Source organism: Pseudomassariella vexata (assembly GCF_002105095.1).
Source record: "Pseudomassariella vexata strain CBS 129021 chromosome Unknown BCR38scaffold_2, whole genome shotgun sequence".
Taxonomy (NCBI): domain Eukaryota; kingdom Fungi; phylum Ascomycota; class Sordariomycetes; order Amphisphaeriales; family Pseudomassariaceae; genus Pseudomassariella; species Pseudomassariella vexata.
Genome location: NW_024467957.1, coordinates 1,002,297 through 1,010,999, shown reverse-complemented (window position 1 = coordinate 1,010,999; position 8,703 = coordinate 1,002,297). Strand labels below are relative to the sequence as shown.

Sequence of the window (8,703 nt, the reverse complement as noted above, 5' to 3'; positions counted from 1 at the left end):
GACAGAGGTTTCTGGGCAGGTAAAGGGGTCCGACGTTTGCTAGATAAAGCTTAGCAGTAGAACCCGTTGATTTACAAGTGATGGGTGTGCGATGGAGAGCTTACTGTCCGATCTTTCAATAGCAAGGTGTGCTTATGTCTTTGCATATCCTGACTTTAAACTAGACTATGTTAAAGAAACTCGCAAGGTGTCTACTGATTTATACAGAGTTTTCTGCAAAAGTGATCGTCATTATCACTAACTTTCAGGGGTTGCGTTGTTACTGGCTATACCTTTGGGTGATCGGAAAGAAGTGTAGGCCTCCACAACTGGATGACAATGTATCTAGTCTGATACTTAATAATTCTGCTAGTTATTATTAACGACTCCACCCGAACCAGTCTGCGACTTGCCCTAGTTCCCAATCTTCAGTCACCAATTCTCCTGCCCCTTTTCTCCTATTACGCCAAACCTATTTTGGACTTGAAGCCACCTCGTTCAGGGAAATCGAAGCTTGAGAAGTCCTCTTCATCAGCAAAGACAACCACATCCTCCTTGCCTGTTGACAACTTTAAGAGATGCTTTTCGTAAGGCCCCATGTTCTCCTCAACCATGGTTCTGATCGTCGGAGCTCCTTCCTCGGGACCGATATACTCCCAAACCCATCTCAGCCCATCTGCGGTCGGCCCAGGAGGGTTCGCAGTGCTGGGTCCGGGCTCCTCTATAACTCCATTAGGACCTGCTTCAGCGGTGGTGGTGCCATTCGCCATGTTTGTGGTCTCAGCCAACTTAGAGGCCGGAGGACCCCAGACAGCGTGATCCGGGATAGGGTCATGAAATTGCACAGGAACTTGGCGTGGCCTCCACAATTCCAACAGAGGGAGACATTTCCACACCTCTTTATCGTCTGCACCGAGGCCCTGGCACGCAAGACGCACGCGCACACTGCTGTGAATACGCTCATTCGTGTCCTCGAGGAATGCCTTAGTAGGCTGACCTGTATTTGGGTTGATTTTCTTCAGGAGAGTTAGCATTGCATCCGAAACTTGCCTCTTGAATCGAAAACACGTACCTTGTACAGGCCTGGGGTGCGCGTGATATCCCCTACCAGCTTATAAATAGCGTTGCCGGACGAATGGGTAGTGTGTAGGGACCAAGGACGAATCGGATTATTCGCATCGTGTATCTTCTTGATGGCCCAGTATATGGGTCTCGATTTACTCAGAGCACGGCGGATCATCTTCTCATCCTTCGGCTTGAGATTCTCGTAGTACTTGACGTTTTGATCGAACAGCCTGTCGAGTGCGTCATTCGTGAACTCGACATCTACAGAGGACAATTGGTCCATCATCCCTTATGTGGTCAGTGTGCATAAACGGGTGTATTCGTAAATGGGAATGGAGCGTACAAGCAAGGGACATGTTCGAGACGCCTTGGTCTTCCCAGCCACCTCCAATGTTGATATGGCTTCCAGGAAACCAACATTGACGAAGATCCGTGGTTTCGCGATGCTCTTGGAGGCGCTCCCAGATGGTAGGGGTAAAAGGTCCGCGCGACTCATCTAACGCAAGTGCATGGAACGCATGCTCGACTTTATGTGATAAGTTGGTGTTGTACCATCTGAATGTAAACAAGGGTTAGCTCGCTAGAGAGAACGCGACTTGCGACTCTAAGCCACTTATTCTTGGGTGGAGCGATTTATGCCCAGCTTCGATAGGATAGGGATGCCAGGTATTCCGAGGCTGCCGACGGTGTCCCACACACCTGAGTCTGGAATTAGCAATGCTTTCGATCATCGATTCGTTGTAGTATCTCGGTTTTTGGTAACATACCGACCGCCTTGACTGTGATGAGCTCTCCTTGGCCACGGTTCTGGTAAACTCGGGTATATTTGTGCTACGTAGGTTAGTATATAGCACAGGGTGAGCATGGGCCAGAACCAACCTGCAGAAGCTTTTCTCTGTAAATGTCCTCAGCGTGGACACCCTTTGGCTTATCTGGGAAGGGTAAGCCAGGAAATTGGTCTTGGTAGTTGTCGTTCATCCAGTGCTGCATGTCCTTGAAGACGGGATAGAAGTATTCCATCCCCTCCCGAGTCAAGAGGCCGAGGTCTGCAATCATTCCTGCGACCGATCTGGCTGTGAAAGCACCCCGACTGAATCCAATGAGGATTATGTCATCTCCATCGACATAGTTGGCACATACGTAGGAGTACGCTTCGCGGATGTTCTTCGTATGTGTTAAAGGAGTTACTTTGTTTCATAGAAGGGGCGCAATACCTCGGATATTCCAACCCCGAAAGCACCCCCTGTGAGTCGGTCGACCGTTCCGGTTCTCGAGCCCACCCCTGACTGGTAGTAGATGACCTGAAATGTCCCATCGCTACAAGTGCGGGCAAATGACCGTGAAATGCGCGTTACATTGGATGGGATCTGGAGAGTCGGGACGGGCTGTTTTGCGTTCGGTTGGACGTAGCCATTGTCCGAGTTTTGCCAAGTGCCGTCGCAGCAGACAATGATTCGTTTTTTGGAGTTTGGGGGCAGAGGTGTAGTCATACCGACAGCAAAACTGAAGAGCTCTGCACGAGTTTTCCGAGCTTGGGTAGTCGAAAGCAAAGTAATATGCTGCAAGTGCTGTTAGGAGGAAGCTGTATAAGCTGGTAAGATGAACTATCAGGTAACAAATTGGTATGGGGTCCAAAAGTGTGAGATTTGATGAGACTCGGGTTGGTGCCATGCCAAATCACTTGAGATTCGCGACTGTACCGACGTGGGCGGACAGGCGAGCAAGAAGTGACGTTCAAGTCCATACCCACTCCTGCGTGGAGGAAGGCGCAGGCATGGTTGTCAACAGGGCGTCGGCCATGGAAACACAATGTTGAAGCTGGCGAATGCAAGCCCAAACCCACCATGCTCTGGAAGCAACTTCCACGGTTATCTTGAGAAATAGGGGCACCTGCTACCATTATCACTTGTCATGATTGTGGAAGGCCGGTTTTCGGCAAGAACCGTATAAGAACAAGGGACGGCGCTGAGAAGATTGCCTGATGATGGAGGGATATTCTGGCATGATCAAACCCCAACCCTAAATACTACTATTTACTGAGCGGAATAGGCTTCAACCTGGCTGGGAAGGAGCAACACAGACATAGCCCGAAGCCTCACACAGTCATCGTTATACGAATCGAACCACGCCCTGTTCAGTAAATGTTACTGCGTTTGTTGTACAATCCAGCTCTTTTGTTGGTGAATTGGGACATCGTGTGGCAAATTCAAGCAGCTTCAGTAGTCGGTCGTGCCCGTTATTAGATTTTATCAGAAAAGCACAACCTTGTCGTGCCCGCCCGACATAATGAAGCCACATATATTGGAGCGCCTCAGCTGAGGCTTTAGTTATCCACTGATGCCGGATTTCCCGCATTTGACGTATGATGCCCCTACATCAGCTTTGTTTGTCCTATCGTCTTCGCCCGACCCGTCGTGAGCATCTCAGAAAGCTCGCAATTGGCAAACTCGTGAGGAACCCCGTGTAGGCGCATCTTGGATCAAGAATGCTGGATGGACTGGATTAGGGAAACCGCAAGACTCAGGCGAGTGAGGAAAATGGACGTAATGCTAACACAAGTAGTCGACAACCATCTGGTAATGCGCCAGTCTCAGCCCACCTCACAGCCTCACCTCACGCGAGTTTGGCTCTCCGCCTCGTTTTGCCTGGGCAATTCTCAGCACGAAAATCCAATGTCTTACATATTCAGCGAACTCGAGTCGGACACGGCCGAGAGCCCTGGTTTCTCATCACTGCATGGAACCGCGAGAGCCGACAAATAGGTTGCGCAACTTCCCAAACGTGCGCGGGGTATCAAGATGGCTGTTACCAAACATCTCAATATCAGTGGCTCATCACTTACAGTCGGAGGATTACCCCACACCCACTCCATGATCGAACCCAGACAGCCCAACCTCGCAACGTTCTCCGTTGAGTTGGGTTGGAAACTTCCGAAACTATCTCCTCGACTAAGTGACGTTCACGTCCGCTATAGCTTTGCCATTACTGTTTAAGCTGCCGCTTAGCACTTATACGAGATACACAACGACCAAAAGCCTGACGCAATGGCTGATGAACCAAAAGACTCGGGATTCTCGCTTGGAGGCTTCTTCACACGATGCGGGCTTCCACTCAGCGCTCGGGATGACTGCGATGCTTTTGCTCGGTCACAATATACAGAACCGATCAGACCGGCTCCATTTCAGGGCTATTGCTCCTACACGGTCTTCGTCGGAGAAGACACCATAATTCAGTTTCGACCAGCCGACTACAGTCTCGATATCGCCATAGTCTCGGCGGCCTGTGACGTCTTTGGCGACCTGGTCCCCGAGACCAAGTTCCTTGGGAGGCTGGACGGCACGGGGCTACATATTTATTCCATGCGGAGGTTGACGGGGCTTTCACTTACAGACCTTCGAAGTACTAACAGCAGCAACTGCAACCAGACCAAGCTGCAACGCCAGCGTATGGTGAAAGATTTCGCTCGCCTCCAAGCGGCTAGCTGGAAGAATGCCAAGTCGAAGGATCAGGTTCGCGAGAAGGGAAAAGTGGGATCCTCGCTGCAGTGGCGCTTAAATCTCCTCTCCTCTGGCATTCCCTCACGATTTCAAGAGTTTGTCGATCCGCTCCTGCGGGAGCTTCCGAAGATCGAGGAGATGCCTTGGATTGTGAGCCACGGCGATTTTATTCCGGCTAATGTCCTGGTTTGTCCGGAAAGTGGGAAGTTGCTTGGTCTACTGGATTGGGCTGAGGCTGAATACCTCCCTTTCGGAATATCATTGTACGGACTCGAAGAGCTTCTTGGCGAGGTCAAAAACGGATGCTTCGAATACTTCTCAGAAGCAAAGAGCCTCCGCAAGCTCTTCTGGAGTGAAATATTATCAATGATCCCTCAACTGTGTACAGACGCAGACAAGTTGAAAATCGTGAGAAGCGCGCAAATCTTCGGGATATTTCTGTGGCACGGTATCGCTTTTGATGACGGGAAGCTGAATCGTGCCGTCAACGAAGGCACTGACGACGAAGAGATCCAACGGCTTGATGCTTTTCTTTTTGACTCCTCAGGGCCTTCTTCAGGGTACCTGCGCGGCCAGAAACCTTGGCTTGGGGTGCAATTTGCTCGACTTCGAGATCATTTATTAGGGGCCATCTAAGTGGCGGTTCCATACCGCCATTGCATGAGCACAGGGACGCATTTGGAAACATCTGCATGAGATGATTTCGGTATATACCCTAGGTACTTACTATTTCTCCTGTTGGTCATAGTTCTAACCTTCTTGTGTCTAGAACTGCTATATGGCGAGTTTGGTTTCCAAATTACCACCTCGAGCCGCGCATCTTACACAATGAGTACGACACTTGCTTTTCTTTCCCGGAAAGCTGCTCATATAAATGACTGTTGCCACAGCAGCGGCTCCCTCGCAACCTGTACAGGACCTAAATCGCCTTGTCTCCGCAATTGCCACGCCTCAATGTCCTTGTGGTCGACAAAATTACCATGAAACCCTAGCTTCAACTTCAGTGGCAGATGTAGCGTGGCCACGGGACCAGCAGCGAGGTTATGAGCGTCAAAAACCACAACATCGTTTCGGAGCACATCCAAGTGGTTCAGGAGAGCGATCAGATACCCCTCTCCCTCGGCACCGCCATTCTTGGGGATAAAACTAGGCTCCTGGAAAGTCGCCGTTGGTCCGGCAAAATAGACGTCCTCTTCGCCCGCTTTCCTCTCCTCGTTGGGGTCCCATTGGTAATGGCCCATGCAATTAAATAACCCGCCCGCTGGAGGCCCGCACTTAGCGAAGTCGTACGGCCGCGTGGGGTCGATCTTGGCCTGCCAGAAATGTTTGTACTTCTTGGTGACGAAGCGGTCATCAATACGGGAGAATTCGCCGTTGGTTGACCAAACCAAGGCCGGACTGACCCGTGTTCCAGACGGGACTTTTGGGTCGAAGATCCAGCGGCACGTCGGGCTGCTGAGCCGATTGCGCTTAGTCGCGTGGGGATCGGCCACTGTTTCCTCAGGCGGGAAGAAGAAGAAGACGTTACCGTCGGCTACGGTGAGGTCGAAGACGATAGCACCGTCGTCGTTTTCATAGCAACCGGCTATGTGGCCGTGGAAGCCTGGAGTCATGCATGAGTAATTATACCCCTATTTCGACTTCACCTGCGATATTCCCACAACTCACCATTATCAGCCCGAAGCCAAATCACATCTTTGGTTTTGGCGCCCCGGCGCGGCACAATCGCGAACCACTGATCCTCGTTTGGATCCCACGCGAACTTGTTTCCGCCCCTTTTGAGCCGGTCCAACGACATCTTGAGCGGCGTCAGGGGAAGCACCATGTAGTTCTTAGAAACTCCACAGTCGTGCATCATGCCAGCGAACGGCGCCTGAAACCACACCTCCTCCGTCTTCTTGCCGCCCGCATTCAGCGTCCAGTAGACGACATCAAGCGAGCAGTCTGAGCCGTTCCCTCCAGCTTCGTAAGCAAAACATAGCATCTCACCCGTATCCGGATCAAACTTGGGATGCGCCGTGAACGTGGGTGCCTTGATCTGCCCCTCAAAATCGTACCGTCCAATCGTCTCCAGCGTCACAGGGTCCATGGCATAAGGGGGCCCATCCTCCTTGCTCGCCAGCAGCATGCCCCGCCAAAAGGTAATATTAGTATTTGACACCGTCCGGATTACCCCGTTAACGCTCTCATTATCCGTGTACGGGTTTCGATACCTCCCAAACAAGCTCTGCCGTGCCGCCGTCTCGGCCAAGTACCGGTCCGTGTGCACGTAGCGTTGCTTGAAGTCGGCGTGCCCGTCCTCGATGCGGATTGCCGTCACGCTGCCGTCGCCATTGAAGTGGATGTCGTCCTCGTAGATAGGTGGGAACCGGTGGTCTGGCTGGATCCGATAGAAGGTGCCGTTGATTTCGGGCGGGATTGTTCCTGTGACTTCCAGGTCGAAGACGTCTCCCTCGAACCGTGAGGGCGCGTTCATGCCCTGGAATACGGGCGTGTTGGGGAACTTGTTGGCGGCGGTGGCGGTGCGGCGGCCGTTGTAGTAGTGCGAGTTGGAGACTTCAGGGTCGAGGGCATGGATGTGCGCCATGTTGGTATTTGGACACGAGTAATGCTTACCTTTACGTACTGACTTGATCTACATTTTATTTCAACATTCGATCGTCTCAATGTACATTCAAACAGTTAAGTATTGATAAAACAGGACAGCCATGGGCGCTATTTCCAATGGCCTCGCGGCTATTAGAATCTCCCTGGAGTGCCTCGGCAGTTGTGACATGGGATTTGCCACGGCGAACCGAACAATAGCATCGGTTCTAGACATAGCATTCTCCCTGATTTAACGATGGACTGCGAGGAAGTGGGTACAATGTTTTTCAGTTACATCCATTTTCCATTAGTACCCTTTGCTCCTCGTTTGGAGCAGTCTGATGGTAGACAGGCGGAAGTTTGTTTCTCCAATTACCAATCAGGTCACTCAGGCTATATGCCGAACTTACATATTCCCAGCCAATTCAGGCAAGACCTTTGGGTTGTCGCTCGACCCCGCCCCAGGCCCCGACTGGCCTTCTGGAAGTGCCAGACTCAGTGGCATCTCGGCCGTTCCCACCTTTTCGCCATACTGCGGCGCCCTGAGGTCATCGTCGTCGGTTCTCCTCCCCGTCACGGGATGAGGGTAGTGGAACGGCACCACCCTCGTGTCGGGCCACAGCATCTTCTGCTCGATGATCTCATCCGGTCCCAAGGGGTCCTCGGGAAACGTCCGCGTCGGCCAGGGAACGTAGTTTTCCTTGGTCTCGGACCAGCCCGTCTCAAACTCGGCGTGCCAGAAGGGGAAATAGCGATACCGGAATAGCTTCCATACCCCGTCTTCTCTGATGTACTCATTCTCGTAGAGACCGCCTTCCCACCACTGCACGTGGCCTCGCGGATGCGTCTCGCGGATTGACTTATGCGTGCCTGCTTGCATCAAGGCGCGCATACGGCACCATGCGTGGTTGCCCGACGGGTCGACGTCGACGATGTCTTGCATCATGATGTGATCCAGCAGGAACCCGTGCACGGGGCCGTTGCGCCCCTTGACGAAGCTGTTCTGGAACCGGCCCTGGTAGAGCCGTTTGATGCCTGCTTTACCGCGGTAACGGGACCCCATAAACTCCACGTAGGCATCTGGGTGGTCTGAGAACATGTCCACGACCTGGAAGAAGTATTAGTGACAGTAGAGGGGTGGTTTGATGGGTCGGAAACATATAACTCGCCTCGTTGTAGAGACACTTGTCCAGATAGTAGCCATACTTGAAGTGCGTCTTGCGGACTTCAGCTTCGTCCGAGACGCGGGTGAGCTCCTTGCGTAGGAGAGAGACTTGCTCCTTCAACTCGGCGAGATCTGCTTCCATGGCAACAGTGTTCGGATTCTGGGATGACAAGCAAAGATACAAGTGAGCCTCCACTCCTCAACGACGGAATTTGGTCCAGATATACCCATGTTAGTACCCGGCTGATTGCAAGCCCACGAAGCGGCGTGCATATTGGGTACCCCTCGGCAGATCTCGTTTTTTTACGGGATACAAATACCTGTTGGAGTATCTGACTCGCAACCCCGCGTATACTTGTGCTCCCAAATGCATCGTTGCGGCAAGCAACTCGAATCGACGAACAGATGCGG

The 8,703-nt window shown here is 52.1% G+C and overlaps 4 protein-coding genes across 4 annotated transcripts; 1 reads left to right on the top strand and 3 right to left on the bottom strand.

Moving 5' to 3' along the window:
* Positions 1 to 440: 440 nt before the first annotated feature.
* BCR38DRAFT_502653 (uncharacterized protein) lies at positions 441 to 2,693 on the bottom strand (the record flags this gene model as incomplete). The annotated part of the gene is made up of 7 exons (XM_040864861.1): positions 2,259 to 2,693; positions 1,924 to 2,208; positions 1,808 to 1,875; positions 1,388 to 1,599; positions 1,052 to 1,332; positions 785 to 995; positions 441 to 718 (listed from the first exon to the last, which is right to left on the bottom strand). Exons 1-7 carry the CDS (start codon positions 2,532 to 2,534, stop codon positions 441 to 443), a joined length of 1,611 nt encoding a protein of 536 aa, XP_040719726.1. The 5' UTR covers positions 2,535 to 2,693.
* Positions 2,694 to 4,088: 1,395 nt separating this feature from the next.
* On the top strand, positions 4,089 to 5,177 carry BCR38DRAFT_332638 (uncharacterized protein; the record flags this gene model as incomplete). The annotated part of the gene is made up of 1 exon (XM_040855169.1): positions 4,089 to 5,177. The coding sequence occupies one exon, from the start codon at positions 4,089 to 4,091 to the stop codon at positions 5,175 to 5,177; it is 1,089 nt and encodes a 362-aa protein (XP_040719725.1).
* Positions 5,178 to 5,407: 230 nt separating this feature from the next.
* BCR38DRAFT_333213 (carotenoid oxygenase) lies at positions 5,408 to 7,128 on the bottom strand (the record flags this gene model as incomplete). Its single annotated transcript, XM_040855202.1, has 2 exons — positions 5,408 to 6,144; positions 6,210 to 7,128. The coding sequence occupies 2 exons, from the start codon at positions 7,126 to 7,128 to the stop codon at positions 5,408 to 5,410; spliced, it is 1,656 nt and encodes a 551-aa protein (XP_040719724.1).
* A 202-nt stretch (positions 7,129 to 7,330) lies between these two features.
* BCR38DRAFT_92271 (SnoaL-like domain-containing protein) lies at positions 7,331 to 8,702 on the bottom strand. The gene is made up of 2 exons (XM_040865769.1): positions 8,297 to 8,702; positions 7,331 to 8,235 (listed from the first exon to the last, which is right to left on the bottom strand). Exons 1-2 carry the CDS (start codon positions 8,432 to 8,434, stop codon positions 7,534 to 7,536), a joined length of 840 nt encoding a protein of 279 aa, XP_040719723.1. The 5' UTR covers positions 8,435 to 8,702; the 3' UTR covers positions 7,331 to 7,533.
* Position 8,703: the final 1 nt, after the last annotated feature.

Coding starts and splice junctions, on each gene's coding strand:
- BCR38DRAFT_92271 (XM_040865769.1), bottom strand. CDS start 8,434: ATGGAAGCAGATCTCGCCGAGTTGAAGGAGCAAGTCTCTCTCCTACGC. Junction 8,236..8,296: donor ACAAGTGTCTCTACAACGAG/GCGAGTTATATG, acceptor TACTTCTTCCAG/GTCGTGGACATGTTCTCAGA.